Consider the following 17,244-nt stretch of genomic DNA (forward strand, 5'->3'; position numbering starts at 1 on the left):
GGTAATGTTTATGTATCTTTCAAATCTTGGAATGTTCTCAAACCGTTACTGTCCATGATATCGGCAAGCGTACGGATTTCACATTTGGACCATTGGGGGGGGTGCAAAAGGCCGACCTCCAGATTTCAAGGCATTAATGTGAAAATATTAGAGTGTGTGCATGCTATTTTGATTCCCAGTTACATTGTTTTTGCATTTTGCACCAACTAGAAATTGTGCGAGCAATGATAGGACCCAAGTATAGTTTACATTGTTTCAAGACTTTATCAGTGACTGAAGACCACCTCTTCCATGGCAAAATGAGACATCATATTTCTCTTTATACTCAGCCAGATGGCAGAAGAATCATGTCTAAACCAATTTAGGATGGGGAAAATGCTAGAGCCTGGAAATACAACTGAAAGTTTGGTACGGATAGTCCTCCTAAATATTTCCCTCTTTGTAAGTTTATCCGGAATCGTTAACCTTGCCATATACATTTTGAAACCACACTATGAAGTGTATCCCAATAGTCAGTAGGGGGAGCCATGGGAAGCATTGAACTACAGAAATTCTGTGACAATATTAATTTTGACAATAGATATTCTGCCGGTTATAGCAACTGGGATAGTAAAATGGCAAAGGCGAAATTGGATCGCCTTGTCTGCTGCTTCTAGTGATATTGCATGTTATAACTATAGCTGAGGGATTGACATAACATTTTAATCATATTAATGAAATTGGAGCCAATTACCATATGTTCCAAGACCAGAGATACTGAATGCCCATTCTAGTCTATCAAAAGCTTTTTCTGCATCGAGAGACATTACAGCCCAAGACCATGTTTTTAATGAAGCGTTTAAGATAAGTAATCGTAAACATTTCTTAACAAACCCGCTTTGGTCCGTGTAGAACAATTTGGGTAAGTAAATCTCGAGAAGAGACGACAACATTTAGGAAAATAATGTATCTGTGTTTATCAAAGATAAGGGGCTATAGTGAGAATTACTGTGTGGCATCTTTACCTTTAAAAAAAAAAAAATGGCAAAATTAGTACTATATTTACATCTCTCCCAAATCAACCTGTGTGAATGGCCGTGTTAATCATTGAGCAATAGTGGACCTAATTGATTCCAAAATGTTAAATAGACCTCAGGAGGAATACCGTCCCATTCAGGTGATTTGCCTTTATTTATGCTACCCATTGTCCTTTTGAGTTCATTGAGAGAGATTTGGGCTCCCAGCGAGGTGGCTTATGTTGAGAGAAGAGGAGTTTCTTAATTATTTTAGACCGGCTTGGTGTGGATTCACAATCAGAGGAGTACAATTCTTTACAGAAGCATGAGAATCTTTGATTCATTTGGGTTCTGATTGTAATTCCCCTGTTTCAGACTCAATAGTTGCTATATCAGCTAATTATCATCGCTGCATAGCTTGTTGGCCAGTAAACGACTAGGACAACTACCATGGAATGTTGAGTCTAACTCTGTCTTATCAATAAATGAAGTTCTTTCTTGACCTTGGACTAACTGCTACCTGGTCTGAAAAGAGTGTTTGTTGAGAACGCTCTAACGCAGTTAACAATGACGTCAAATACTTTATTACAGAATCGTCTCCCCTGGCAATATATAAAGTTGACAGTACCATGTAAGAGCATGACGCGCTTCCTTTGAGCCTAAAACTAAGAAAACCGGTGCAAAATTGCAGGAGATCCTCACGCAGCGGCTTACGATATTATAATATAGATGTTATTGAATTGAGACAGGAAAAACACTTGTGCACTTAAAATAGTGTGCACTCATGAGGAGTCGACTGTATATCATTAGTCCAAATTTTAAACAATATCATGAATAACTCGCATGAGGTCAAAATGGATTAAATATACTCTTGGACAGATGGAAGGACATTTTCTAGATAAAGTGGATAAATATACATTTTTAACATCAATAACATCAGTCACTCCATTTTCTCATCACCCTGAGAATGATATTTTTCCCATCCAGATCTTCCTGTTTCTAATAAGGTGAAAACATCAACAGAACAGTGGATCGGTGAGATTCCCATAATAAATGCACTACTCCTGCTTCATTTCTTAATCATTTAAATCCAATCAAACTTTATGTACATAGAACATTTTACAAAAGTAAATCCATAGTGAATCTATTTCTCTAAAATTCACAGCATGAATGATCCACAGTTGATTTTTATTCCCATCGCCTGACAGAACATCTTAGTCCATTTTCTTCCTCCTTTCAGTTTATCTTGTTTGTGTATGTTTTTTTTTTTACATGCTTCAGTAGGTTTACCTTCTGAGTGACTCTTTTACCACAGACTGGGCAGCCATGTGATATCTCTCCTGTGTGAGTCAGTATATGCCTGGTTAGGTCCCCCTTTTTATTGAGGCTTTCCCCGCGGTCACCACAGCCAAATGATTTCTCTCCTGTGTGAGTCCGTAAATATGTTTGGTTAGGTTAGGGCTCTATATCTGAAGCGTTACAGATTGCACAATAGAAATGTTAAGGTAAATTCTGATTGAGCCGACGTAAGCAGTGTTTATCGTGAATACAGTCTCCGCTAACTCAGCAACATTGAAATGTAATGGCAATCACGCCATAACGCTGAACTTAAAAACTACTGATTGAATAGAGCCCTTAGTCTTCGTAGTTAAACAATTCCAGCAGTCATCACAGATAAATGATTTCTCCCCTGTGAGTCCATATATGAATTCTCAGCTTCCCCTTACGATTGAAGCTTTTCCCGCAGTCACCACAGATAAATCTTTACTCTCCTGTGTGAGTCCGCATATGTGCAGTTAGGTGCTCCTTGCGAATGAAGCCTTTACCGCAGTCGTCACAGCTAAAAGGTTTCTCTCCTGTGTGAATCAGTATATGCCTCCTTAGATCCCTCTTCTGCCTGAAGCTTTTACAGCAAAAATGACAGCTAAAAGGTTTCTCTCCTGTGTGAGTCAGTATATGTCTTCCTAGGCCCCCCTTCTGATTGAAGCTCTTCCCACAGTCACCACAGCTAAATGGTTTCTCTCCTGTGTGAATACTCATGTGCCTAGACAGATGTCCTTTGTGTTTGAAGGTCTTGCCACAAAAGGGGCAGGTGCTGGGTTTCCCACCGTGACATAGTCGGGCATGGGCCTTCAGTTTACAGGTGGAGTTGTACTGTTTTTTGCAGAAGTGGCATTCACTGAGTCTCTTCTTGTCGAGATTCACATGCCTCTGCAGGCCCGCTTTCAGAGGAAACGTTTTGCCACAGTCACGGCAGCGGTAAGCTTTTATAGATATGGTGCTGGGTTTGGAACAATGTTCCCCCATTGGTAGGTTCGGATCCAATGGTTGGCTGATGTCATGTCCTAGTGGGTCGCTGCTTTCGGCTGAGCTGTGGCTGGACACATTGTTTTGATTATCTGGAGGGTCACAGGGAATATCAAAACCCTTTAGGTGGGTCGCAGTGCCAAAATGTTTAGGATCACTCTCTCTGTTCTCCACAGTCTGGGTTTGGGGAAGAGTCACGGACCAAAGTGGGTCCTCCTGATCACATTCACTTTTCACACAGGAAGGAGTGAATTGGAACTCTATGATATCAGCCTCCAGCCCTTGAAGCTGCTCTTCCTCCTGACTGGTCCTGACTTCCTCCTGTTCCTCCTTAATCTGTGTGGGCTCGGGGTCCTCCTGCCCCAGACTGGGGCTCCACTCCTGCTCACAGTGCTGCTGCTCAGGGAGAACCTCCTCTTCAGAGACAGCGAGAGAGAGCTGCAGGGAGTCTGGAGGGAAGGAGGAGGAGAAGTGGTTATCGACAGGTGCCTATATCATAAGTATTCACCCCCCTGGATTTCTTCACATTGTAAAATTGATTTAATACCTTTTTGTTTTTGTCAACAATCCACACAAAATATGATTTAATGTCAAATTGGAAGAACTATATATATATATATAGATTTTAAATCAAACATATGTAAATCTTTATTAGATAAATATTCACCCCCGAGCCAGTACATGTTAAAATCCCCTTTGGCAGTGATTACAGCTGTGAGTCTTTCTGGGTAAGTCTCTAAGAGCTTTACACACCTGGATTGTGCAATATTTGCCCATTATATGACAAGCCTACAGACAACTCCACAGTAACAAAATTATTACGGAGACTCCGATTTTTCACTTCAAAATGTTACCAAACAAAAACATTGATTTCAAAGTTTAACTCTATGCACAACTCTATGCAACTCTATGCACAAGGACTAATTGAAACAATTTCCACTGAACATTTTACTGTGCAGATGCAAAGTTCGGTAACAGAATTTCTGTAAAACTTCCCTCAGTTTTTTTTGTGTGACCACGTTTCCCAAAACTCTTAAATATCTGCTCTGAATCAAGATTCAAAGATGCCTGCAGCAAGAATGGAGTGTCAGCGATGACATGACACCTTGAGATTGAAAAATATATATATTTTGGTTATTGAACTACAGTAAGTGAAGTGGATGTACATCCAGTAACAGAATTACGGTAACATAATTACAATTATGGGTCCCTGATCTGAACCACACAACTGCATAATTATGGTTATCAAAACCATTATCGTCATGATGTATCCTGAATTGGTACACAAAGGTATAAATATGCAATACCCTCTGCCCACATGCAAACACAAATTTGGTTGGTAAGGACTAATCATAAATGTATATGTTTCACAAGTTTGAACATCACAGTACAGCAGAGTAGAGTACAGTAAAGTAAAGTAGCTACGTTCAGTACATTATACTGTACTGTGATGTCCAAACTTGTGAAACACAGACGTCTATGATTGGCTTAGATTTGGTGTCGGTCGGTCGGTGCTCAGTGGGCGAGGATGCTTGTTACAGAATATGGAAAAGTGGGTAGGTGTCAGATAGATCCGGGATGTGGGGGGTCAGTAACTGGAGAGTATGGATGGGTATCGTTAAGATTTGAACGGTGTTACTACTCTTACCGATACTGCTTATCCATCCGGTACTTTAACGATATTCTTATTTTTTACGAGAAAAAACAAATTAAGAACAGAATTAACATTGCTTTATTTTCTGAAATGTCAAATAAATCAATAAAATAAACAATTATTTACAGCAAAAGAAACAGCAATGTTTTTTTAATAATAAATCACTATTATAGACTAATGTTGTGATGATGGTAATGTAAAACAACTGAAATAAACAATATTTTCCTGCAGAAGAAAAGACAGTGGTATAGAGCAACACGGGTGGGCCATGCAGGTAGGCTGCAGAAGGACTAACAGTTCTTAACAGTTCTTCTGGAGAAAGATCAACATATTTGCCTTCTCTGGCAGAAGTCGGGACCTCTCCTAGCTTATTGTGTTCCCTGAAGTTGAAAATACCCTCTCGCTAGGGGTGGAGGAGGCTTGAGCGCAGAGGTAGCTTGTTGCAATGTTTGTGAGGAGGGGCAGAGTAGCTCTCTTCTCCCACCACCACATCACAGGATCTTCAGCCATGGGGATGGGAGGCAGGCCTTTGTAGAGCTCGACCTCTAGGTCAACACGCCTGTGTCCTGTTGGATCATCAACCTCAACTCCCTGTCCTCCTCTGAGAACAGCTCCTCCAAGGCACTCGTTGTTTTTTTACAATGGAGGGACTGCTCCATTTCCTCTCCTTCTCCTTCAGACTCCTCCTCCTGTTGCTGGTGCTCCGTGTCTGTCTGCTCCGACTCCTCTGACAGCCTTAGTGTTGCTCCTGTCACATTGGCCTCAACAGTTGTCTTCCTCAGCCTGTCCCAGGTGGCGTCACTCACCGGCCCCCCTTTAAATCTGCGGTCCATTGCTGTGGCCTCATCCTGATAGCGCTCGGAGAGGTTCTCCCACACCTTCTCTTTGATGATTGCCACAAACGTTGTATTTTCATGCTTGGGTTTGATCTGGCAACAGGTGGCATTCTTGTCACATGACACACAGTGTGGATGTATAGAGGATCATCATGAGCTGGACAAACTCCTGAGCCTTATGGAAGTCCTCGTCCTTCAGACGGTCCAGGTTGTCCTTGGTCATTGCTTTTCGCAGTCGTGGGGTTCAAGGATGCTGCTTGGATCGCTGGATACTGCTCCATGAATCTCTCTACCATTAGCTAGAGCGAGTTCCATCTGGTCTTGACATCAAGGATGAGTGAGTGTTGCGGGAAGGCCTGAATAACAAAAAAACAACATACATTTAATTACCGCACAATTGAATATTGAATTAAATTGTTAAATGTGGACATTTCTAAATAATACTTGAATAGATTGAACTGGCTTCTTACCAAGGAGCTGCTGCTTTTCCTTCAAGACTGTTTTGGACATTGAGGATCTCTTGAACCACACGACCACTGCTCTGATTCAGGTTGCCCATTTAGTAGATTTTCTGCACTGCAAGATTCAATGTGCGCGCAAAGCATCCTATTTTTAGGATGTGTAGTCTCTTGATGGCAACATCCATATTGCCAGCATTATCAACCGTCGCGGCTACAATCTTGCTCGGCTCCATCGCAAACTCTTCCAGAATGTCGGAGACCTCCTCTGCCACTACTTCGCCAGTTTGCGATTTGCACACTGCCCTGGTGGAGGACCTTCTGTTTTTACACTGCCCTGGCTTGTGTAGTGCACTGTAACAGTGAGATAGTGGTCCTGAGGCTGGTCCACTCGTCTGATGTGATGGGCAGCTTTGGCACGTCCTTCAGCTCAGTGATCACTTTTGTACACCACACAAGGTAGGAATGAATGTGTCACTGAGGTAACTCCAGGAGGGAGGGGTATATTTGGGGGTGAGTGCCTTGCTCATCTCCTTACAGTAAAAAAATGATAGTTTTCATGTGTTGAATTATCATTATTGAATTGTGTATTGTGGAGTGATGGGACTAACATACAACCCTTTTATACTACTATATCCTAAACATGAATACAACTCAATATATACTGACAGACTGTTACCTAAAGCCCTTGGACTCCACTGTTGCATAGGGGTGTAGGCCTTTCACTATGACCTTGGTCACGGCTAGATGGCACTCATTCACCCTCTCCTCAGTCATCCTCCCACTAGCCGCCAGCGTGAAGGGGCTTTGGGCTTGTCTTTGGCTTGGACCAGCGGTATTAGAGGGAGGAGTGGGTTGGTTCATTGTAGCTGCAACTAACAAAAAAGTTGCAACATCTTTAAATGGGTGATTGAATTTATGAACGCACCCATAGCTAAACAATCAGCTGGCTAATGGTTCCTTTTGATCAGGAACCCATGTTTGCATAATCTAGTTAACTCTGTGTGGGCTCCAGGCCGCTAGCATACCTACCTTACGTAGTTCAGACAACGACTGATGAACTACGAGCTCGGCAGTCAAACTGTTTCTCTGCCTGTACATGATGCACTTTCCATAGATGTTTGCACAGATTGCTTGTAAGGGTGGAAACACGAGCAAAAGTCTTGTTGCAACGGACATTGTCTGCATCGACTCTGGTGAAGTGTAACCACACTTTTAAACGTTTAGTTCACTCCGCCATCGTCCTAATTAAGAGCAGGGTCTTTCTTGGGTGTGTGTGTTCTGTAGCGTGTGAGACAGAGGCTCCGCGTGAGAGAGATCTCTCTTCTGGATTGGGTATAGCGAAAATGCATCATAGACGAATGTCTTCATCTTGTACTTTGGATGGTGCCCATATTGATCGTGTTCCTGTTAACCAATACCTGGGCATCTGGATAGAAGAAAAGCTGTCTTTAAAAAAAGCATATTGATGAGTTAGTTAAGAACCCGAGTATAAAAAACGACTTATTTTATAGAAATAGGTCCCGCCTCTCGCTAAATAGGAGGGAGCAGATTATTCAGTCGACGTTCCTACCGGCCCTAGACTATGGCGACATCATCTATACGAGCGCAGCTGCCGCTTCATTAAAGCCGTTAGATGCCATTTATCATAGCGCACTGAAATTTAATACGGGCAACGGTCTCACTGCATTCTCTACCAGAAAGTTGGTTAGCCCTCTTTGATACATGGCTATGTTTTCATTTCAACCCTTTTACAAAAAGTCCCACTGCACCCTAACATCATAACTACACTTTAGACATACGAGTTAGCCAGCCCTGAGACCGGGTGTGGTAAGTCTAGAAATTCCCTTTGGTCTCTACTGAGTTAGGTAAATCAGCTTATTTGTGGAACAATCTTCAAAATGTTCTTAAATGTGATGTTCTGGTGCCTCTGGGTCAACTTAGAAAGCTGATGGAGGACCTTATTACTGATGAATGGGTTTGTTCTTTAAGACCTTGTTTTGCTTTCTGCTTGCATTTTAATGTGTGTAATTTCTGTTATTCAAGGCTCATCTATAAAAAGAGACATTGGTCTCAGTATGACTCCCATATAAAATAAAGGTTAAATAAATGTACAATTATTAATATCTTCATGCTCAAAGGAATACTCAGTGTCCGCGTTTTACATGTTTACCAATATACTAAATCGGTGCCCTTCTTTGCAAGGTATGGAAAAGCTCCCTGGTCTTTGATTTCATCTGTGCTTGAAATCCACTACATGACTGAGGGACCTTACAGATACTTGTATGTGCGGGGTACAGAGATGGGGTAGTCATTTAAAAAATCATGTTAACATCTATTATTGCTACTTATTATGTCCATGTTAATATGTGATTTGGTGAGCTTTTTTTTATTTTTTTAATAATAATATTTTTTCTTACATTTGTAAACATTTATAGAATTCTTTTCACTTTGACATTGTGGAGTATTTTGTGTAGATCAGTGACCAAAAAATCTATTTAAAATCCAATTTGGGTTGAATAGTTATAGGTAGACTGTATAGATTGACATGCCATATCAAAATGCTTTTTATGACAAACTATACACCTATTTTAAATATACACATATGAATCTCTTTTTGCTTCAGTTGTTAATTTCATCTTGTAGGCTACACATTCACAGCTAACAGATGAATTGGTGTATAGACGGGTTGGTTGTTTAGCAACAAAACCGACAGGGTTCCCTTTGATTGTTAACACCATTTAACTATTTTGTCTCCAATGTTTACTGAAAACATAAATACATTTGCACAATGAGCACTTGTTGTCTCTCAAACACATCGTTACAGATGTTGGTTAGCTAGCTAGCAAATTTGACATATCAGTCAAAACAAGAGTTGGTATCAAGAACAAGATAAACTAGCTGAAACGAGCCACCTACGATTCCTCACACGGCAGCTTCTTGTCATTTGGCGGATTCGATTATGCTGAGCCAAAGGGGCACCAGTCTATGGCCCCGGTAACATGAACCGGCAAAAGCGGCGAGGGAGGAGCGCCCTTCTCAAATGAACAGCAATCTGCACCGCTTGGTCATGTTATCAACAAGGCAGCATGGTGCATCGTCCAGAAACATACAACATCTCTTTTCCATCTGCCCATATGTTTCCATGTTCAAACTACTCTCAAAATTACAATTGTTCATAGAGAAACAACAACATTGCATGTTCTAAACCCATGTCAATGGTTAAATCACATCAGAATATTTATTTTATTTTTAGGTTTGGAAGAACAAATTGATTATTGAGTGTAATTCCCCTTTAATTGTGCATCTGGCGAGAGAGGAACGTGCAGGTCTAGCTATGGTTCTGTACTGCTGCTGCTCATTTCATGGAAAAGTCTGCAAATAACAAGTAATAGATGCAAATGATATACAGGTAAGCCTATTTTGCAGTTAACATTTAATTGAGAAGGTTTTGGGGAAGGTATTTCTGTCAACCCACAAGATGCTTATATCAACTGGCTACACACGGATTGATAGACAAACGCGCACCACAGACAGACAGTGGCAATATTGCTGGAAATTAATTGGCAGATAGGTTTGTGTTTCTAAGCCAATAGTGGCTAACCAGGGGTGGGATAATGTCAATGTTCAATGTTGTGTTGATTAGATAGTAGCTGGGAGCTTGCGGTGTCAGATACTTGTGAGATTTGTTTATGACAGTTTGCAATGGCACACATGAAAAATTGCATATTTAAGTGATAGAAGAAGCCGGTGTTTGGAGGATATACTGGCACGGGTGTTGGCAAATCGTGCCAATATATCCCCCAAATACCGGCTTCTCGGACATTACCAACCTATTCAAATAACGATTGACATTTTCACCCAAAAAATATATATAGTCCCAACTAGGGTTGCACATTTTGGGGAATATTCAGAGGTAGAAACTTTCTGTGGGAATTAACGGGAATATATGAAATGTATATTAATACCATATAAATGTAGATGTTTTTGCATTGGATATATTTACCATATATGGAGACGGTAAAAGGTTTGTTTCTTAGACATAATTGCAAATGATTAAATCCTTCCAATAGAAATAAAAATGACTAGTTTCAAATTGAACTTTAATTAAATGAGTTGACTCTTCACATGGGATGATTTCACTGAACAACAAAAGGGGACATTGAATGATCCCCAATGATCCATCGCATCACCCAAAAATGTTTTAAACAAACATCTGTAAAATGATAGTCTAGAAACTAAAGCTTTGGTTGTCTTCCTCTCAGGCATCCATGTCTTCTCCCTGGACCTCCTCAATGGCCACCTCTTGAACATCAGACTCTGAGGCCTCATCTTCACTGTCACTTTCCAACCTTGTTGAGGATGGCTCGTTGTCAGGTTCAAAAAGCCTCAAATTTGCCCGGATGGACACCAATTTTTCAACCCTTGTATTGGTCAGCCTGTTGTGTGCTTTGGTGTGTGTGTTCCCAAACAAGGACCAGTTGCGTTCTGAGGCGGCTGATGTTGGTGAGATTTGGAGGATGATGAAGGCAACAGGGGAAAGAGCCTCAGATCCACAAAGTCCCTTCCACCAGGTGGCTGATGAGATATGTTGGCACGACTACCATATTGCATCTCCATCCCAAAGCCCTTGCTTGGAAGAGCACTTTACCAGACTGCCAAGAACCTTGCCCTCATCCAGGCCAAGGTGGCGAGACCCGGTAGTGAAGACACCATAGACCGTGTTGATCTCTGCACCAGACAGGATGCTCTTGCCAGGACACCTGGGGACCAACATGTACGCTGCGGCGTGTATGGGCAGTTTCCTCTGCTTGTAACAGTGAAGTGGGCAGGGAAATATGGATTTCTTCTCTTACATCTGCAAGCAGAGTCTGAACATCAGACAGGATGGCATTGTCTCCCTCAATCAGTGCAATTGCTACTGCTATAGGTTTCAGGAGTTTCAGGCTGCTTACCACTCTCTCCCAAAATACATAATCCAGAAGGATCCTCTTGATGGGGCTGTCCATATCGGCAGACTGTGATATGGCCATTCCTTGAAGAGACTCCTTCCCCTCCAGGAGACTGTCAAACATGACAACACCACCCCAACGGGTGTTGCTGGGAAGCTTCAATGTGGTGCTCTTATTCTTCTCACTTTGCTTGGTGAGGTAGATTGTTGCTATAACTTGACGACCCTTCACATACCTAGCCATTTCCATGGCTCTCTTGTAGAGTGCATCCATTGTTTTCAGTGCCATGATGTCATTGAGGAGCAGATTCAATGCATGAGCAGCACAGTCAATGGGTGTGATGTGAGGGTAGGACTCCTCCACTTTAGACCAAGCAGCCTTCATGTTTGCAGCATTGTCAGTCACCAGTGCAAATACCTTGTGGTCCAAGGTCATTAATGACTGCCTTCAGCTCATCTGTAACGTAGAGACCGGTGTGTCTGTTGTCCCTTATGTCTGTGCTCTTGTAGAATACTGGTTGAGGGGTGGAGATGATGCAGTTAATTATTCCTTGCGCACAAACATTCGACCACCCATCAGAGATGATTGCAATACAGTCTGCTTTCTCTATGATTTGCTTGACCTTCACTTGAACTCTGTTGAACTCTGCATCCAGCAAATGAGTAGATAAAGCGTCTGGTTGGAGGGGTGTCTGCTGGGCGAAGAACATTCAGAAATCTCTTCCAATACACATTGCCTGTGAGCATCAGAGGTGAACCAGTTGCATACACAGCTCGAGCAAGACATTCATCAGCTTTCTTCCATTGAGTCAAAAAAAATCTGATTCCAGGAGGACCATGAGCTGTTGCTATCGATAAGGTGTCTGATTCATAATTTTCCACCTCGAATAGAAGTAGAGGGACTTTTGTCAGAGGTTGCTTGTTGTGAGCGCTGATGGAACTTTATGCACTTCGCCAGATGATTCTGCATCTTTGTTGCATTCTTCACATATGATTCGGCACAGTATTTGCAAATATACACAGCTTTTCCTTCTACATTAGCTGCAGTGAAATGTCTCCACACATCAGATAGTGCCCGTGGTATTTTCCTGTAACGATTAGACAAAAAATTGTAAAAATAAATAAATAAATACAATTCCATGTACAGATAAATAGTTAAGCAGTTATATTAAACAACTCCTTTGTAAGATAAATGTTTTAAATAAAACATGTATGGAAACAGGTGAATTAACACTCCTCGGTTAGCAGGCTCAAGCAAGCTAAAACCCACATGGTAGCAAAAACCAACTAGCAGAAATGATTTAAACACACTTTTCTGTAGGCTAGTATTTACTAGTTAACAAAAAATAATAGTCATATAAAATATATTCACCCCACCTAGTATCTCAACTTACCAGAAAGCATGTAGTCCTTGGCTCAGACGGTGTCGTAGTGAGGGCTCAATAGCATCTCATTAGTGTGCAAGATCTTGAGAATCAGCTGTACATGTGATGGAAGAATGCACTGTGCATGCAGAGGGTTGCAATTCCATTGAATTGTGGATAGTTTAACCAAAATATGCCACAAGACCTAGAATTGCCTTATGTGTATCCCACAGAAAAGGTTCACTGTTATAAGCTAACGTTTTTGATGAATTTAAGCAAAATTCCCAGGCTTAACTCCCCATGTAAATTTTTCGGAAAGTATCCAACCCTTTGCAACCCTAGTCCCGACACAAATCTAGGGTTGCTACACAAGCCGGCTGGTCATTCTATCGGTTGCCAGAGATGCGACCCAGTCGTTCAGTCTAAATGTTCCATTGCCATATTGGCTGGAAACGTTCTTATCCCCTTGCTTGCTAGCTAGCCACCTAGGGCTAACTTACAGTCACATCAAACCATGCAGCCAGAATAACAGCAGCAGCTGCATTTGGTTAAGATGTTTTCTAGTGACTTTTATTTGGACACATCCATAACAATGAGCTAATGAGGTGCTATTTCGCCTGGCATAGAAAATATGCTCTCTCGCCAGGACAATGTTGTTCAGAGGAGCTAGCCAACAACACAGTTAATACAATCACTTCAAACTGAAGCTGGAAAGACTGCAAATTAGCGGCACTTTGTTTCGTTTTACCTGTTTTCTATTGATAGTTCTTTGTATATATCCATGAAATTATACTGATTCATGATTTCAACTGGCTGAGAAAAGCTGCCTGCCTGTCTCATCCCGACACCATTACTATGGGACAGCTGGAGATCGAATCTGAATATTGAAACAATGTTGCAAATGTCGGAGAGACAGACAGCAAGGTTTATACAAATCTCCGCTGTTGAAAATAAAATGTTAGTCTAAAGCAGGGGTGTCAAACTCATTTCGCATCGTGGGCCACATTCGGCCTAGGGAGATGTCAAGTGGGCCGGACCATTAAAATTATACCATACTCTGCTATAAATAACCAAAATATCATGTCTTTCCTTTGTTTTGGTGTAAAGAAGCACAAGAACATTAGGAAAATATTGAAATTTAATGAACTATCCTTTTACAAAACATTTCATGAAACACCTCATATTTCCTTAGACAAATGTGCAATTTACTTTTATCATTCACAAATATGCATTGCAACTGATCCCACTGATTGTACAAAGGCACAAAACTTTAATTGGTACTGAAAAATATAGTAATGCACTTTAAGATTAAATGAGACTTTTAAAGAAAGGAATTTTTAAACCACTTACACATACGCATATAAAATCTAAATGTAATCCCTGCGTACACCTTACAAACTAAGGAGAGTGATTTTAAATGTGTAATGAAGAAAGTGTTCGCCTGTCCTGTAAATCTGTAAACTTCATACATGAAACATACATACACATACAATACATACTGAAAATTTATGGAGTTGTATGAACAGTAGAATTCCATCACACAACTTTTGTTTTGAAGCTGCTGACTAACATTAAAGTGCACATTTTTTAAATCACCACAGTAAGGATTCATCTTCACAGAGCTGTATTCTTTCAATGCAAACAGTATCTAAGGCAGCATTTTAAAGGTGTTAGTCTAGTCTGGACTTATATTTTTCGCTGTGATGAGTCTCGTAGTGGCGTCGAATATTATATTCCTTCAATACCGAAACTTGTTGCAAACACACCAAGCACGAAGGTTTTCCGTGCATCTCTGTAAATAAATAGGACGTGGTCCATTTTTCTTTGAAAATTCTACACTCCTTATCTACTTTTCTCCGTTTGGATAACGACATTTTGGCTAATGAGGGTGTAGCGGAGAGGTAGAGACCAAGGTATTAACAACGTCGTAACAAGCAGCAGATGGCGCATTGATACCGTCTGCTGTTTTCAGTCTGTCTCAGTGATTCGGCTTGTCTTCTACTCTGATGGAAAGAGTGCGCCCCTTAGCGGATAATCCATGAATTGCAGCGAATTAAAAATATTAATTCCATGTCTTTTATGCATTTTTTCCACTTTCAAATTATCCTGCGGGCCTGATCGAACCTCCTTGGGGGCCGGTTCCGGCCCGCGGGCCGTATGTTTGACACCCCTGGTCTAAAGGAAATGTGAGATGATGTCTAAATGCTTTTATAGTGGAGATCAAGTTTATAAATTGCCTGGCTGGGCTGATGAGACAGTGGATTAAGCAGTCATATGGACCAGAGTAAATAGGCATTTTAATGTCATAGATTTAGCTGGATGGTAACTTGTGCAATAGACACCGACTGGACACCGTCAGGTTAAGAGCTTCAAGTTCCTTGGTGTCCACATCACCAACGAACTAACATGGTCCAAGCACACCAAGACAGTCGTGAAGAGGGCACAACAAAACCTATTCCCCCTCAGGAGACTGAAAAGATTTGGCATGGGTCCTCAGATCCTCAAAGGGTTCTATAGCTACACCATTGAGAGCATCCTGACTGGTTGCATCACTGCCTGGTATGGCAACTGCTCGGCCTCCGACTGCAAGACACTACAGAAGGGAGTGTGAACGGCCCAGTACATCACTGGTGGCAAGATTCCTGCCATCCAGGACCTCTATACCAGGCGGTGTCATAGGAAGGCCCTAAAAATTGTCAAAGACTCCAGCCACCCTAGTCATAGACTGTCCTCTCTGCTACCGCACAGCAAGTGGTACTGGAGAGCCACGTCTAGGTCCAAGAGGCTTCTAAACAGCTTCTACCCCCAAGCCATAAGACTCCTGAACACAAATGGCTACCTAGACTACCCCCCCCCCCCCCCCCTCCCCTTTTACACTGCTGCTACTCTCTGTTGTTATCATCATCATCTATGCATAGTCACTTTAATAACTCTACCTACCTACATGTACATATTACCTCAACTAACCGGTGCCTCTGCACATTGACTCTGGACCGGTACCCCCCTGTATATAGTCTCGCTATTGTTATTTTACTGCTACTCTTTAATTACTTGTTACTTTTATTTCTTATTATTATCTGTATTTTTTAAAACTGCCTTGTTGGTTAGGGGCTCGTAAGTAAGCATTTCACTGTAAGGTCTACACCTGTTGTATTCGGCGCATGTTGACTAATAAAATTTGATTGGAATGTATTTATGTTATCAGCATTCAGAATCAGATCCATCGTTGTATAAAGAAAAACAAATGGATAACATTAATTAGCTAAAAACAATGTCCATTTTTTTTGGGGGGGGGGGGTTGTGATCTCTATTTGCCTAAACAGTATGCGAATTTAGTAGAACTATAGGTAACTATCAGTATATCTACATACGAACCTGTTGTGCAGAGTTTTATCTCCGGTGTAATCCGCAGCAGTACACGAAGCCGATGATTCTCCTCCTGATACTCCACTACCGTTTTCTCAACGGCCCCGAAAATCTCCGCCGCCGCCGCAGTTAAGCGCTCATTTAAAAACACACGCAAAAAATCTAGTTTAGACATTTTCAGTCGAAAGAGAGTTGGGTAGCCACTTCAGTTAAATCAGATCTTTCTTTAACCCTAATAAGGTATGCAAAATCAAACCAACGGTGAAGCGGGCAAGAATAACTAAGTACTTCCGGTTCACCGATTTTTGAAATCCTTCAGAATAACAGTCCCATCCTGTACATTTTGTAAATATATAATTATGGTAACAATTATGGAAAATGTGCACAATTATCAATATATTTCATACTAGTTATCATACAAATAATAGTTACAAGTATTTTTAAAAGATATGGCCATTTTTTTCTGTAAAAAAATATTTACACCTGAATGGTCAACAATGTTTTGTTAAGTACTATTATTTATTGCACCGTACAAAATTATCTGCAAATGAGCAGCGACGCTCCTCTGAATGTAAACTTTGTAGATTTGGAAACCAAAAGTGCTCCTGAGTAGACTGGACCCCCCTTTTACTGCGATACAACTTATTTTACTGTGCAATGTGTATTTCCAGTGTGAAAAAAAACTATTGGATTTAAGCTGATTGGACACTTTTCAGGAACCGCAAAAATGAGCGGTGACGCTCCTCTGGGTGTAATGTTTTGTTATTCGTATTATTGTTGTACATGATAACTAGTAATCATTACTTTTAATGCTGTTAACAATAATGTCAATCCTATAATATTACTTGTGCTATAAAGGCGATTCACTTTATTCCTTTTTTAATATTGTTAAACAAAATACTAAGTCTGCTAACATTTCCTTATAAAATGTTATGAATTTCGACCATTTGTATTATTTTTCACGATCTTCATTGCAGGACTATTATTTTGAAGGAAAATCCCCGAGGTCACAGCCTTATTCTTGCTGGTAGAACGGAGGTCAAACTCCAAACTAGAGTCATCGGGTCAAATGGTAGTCTCGCGCCGCACTGCGCATGTGCAGACCGTCAAATAAAAAATATGTTTTTGACGAAAATGAAAACGTGCCTGTCACCTTCACGAGTTTGGAGTAATAACACGTTCAACTACTAAACAACCAAGGAAGCATTTTCACTTCGCTCATTGATTTCTCAAACCCCAAACCAAGGCATGGTCTGTTTGGTTTGTTTCGCAAGCGTTCCCGGAAGTCTCGCGATGTTGCGCCCATAGATAAT

The 17,244-nt window shown here is 41.1% G+C and overlaps 1 protein-coding gene across 1 annotated transcript; it reads right to left on the minus strand.

Annotated features, from left to right (window-relative positions):
• Positions 1–1,556: 1,556 nt before the first annotated feature.
• Positions 1,557–16,231, minus strand: LOC129830321 (zinc finger protein 892-like). Its single transcript, XM_055892808.1, has 2 exons — positions 15,941–16,231; positions 1,557–3,751 (listed from the first exon to the last, which is right to left on the minus strand). Exons 1-2 carry the CDS (start codon positions 16,104–16,106, stop codon positions 2,760–2,762), a joined length of 1,158 nt encoding a protein of 385 aa, XP_055748783.1. The 5' UTR covers positions 16,107–16,231; the 3' UTR covers positions 1,557–2,759.
• Between the last annotated feature and the right edge of the window lie 1,013 nt (positions 16,232–17,244).

This window comes from Salvelinus fontinalis, chromosome 31 (genome assembly GCF_029448725.1).
Source record: "Salvelinus fontinalis isolate EN_2023a chromosome 31, ASM2944872v1, whole genome shotgun sequence".
Lineage (NCBI taxonomy): Eukaryota > Metazoa > Chordata > Actinopteri > Salmoniformes > Salmonidae > Salvelinus > Salvelinus fontinalis.

Excerpts from the sequence above, each read along its gene's own strand:
- LOC129830321 (XM_055892808.1), bottom strand. The coding sequence starts at position 16,106 with ATGTCTAAACTAGATTTTTTGCGTGTGTTTTTAAATGAGCGCTTAACT. Across the intron at positions 3,752-15,940 it reads GATAAAACTCTGCACAACAG|ACTCCCTGCAGCTCTCTCTC; the intron begins GTTCGTATGTAG and ends CCTTCCCTCCAG.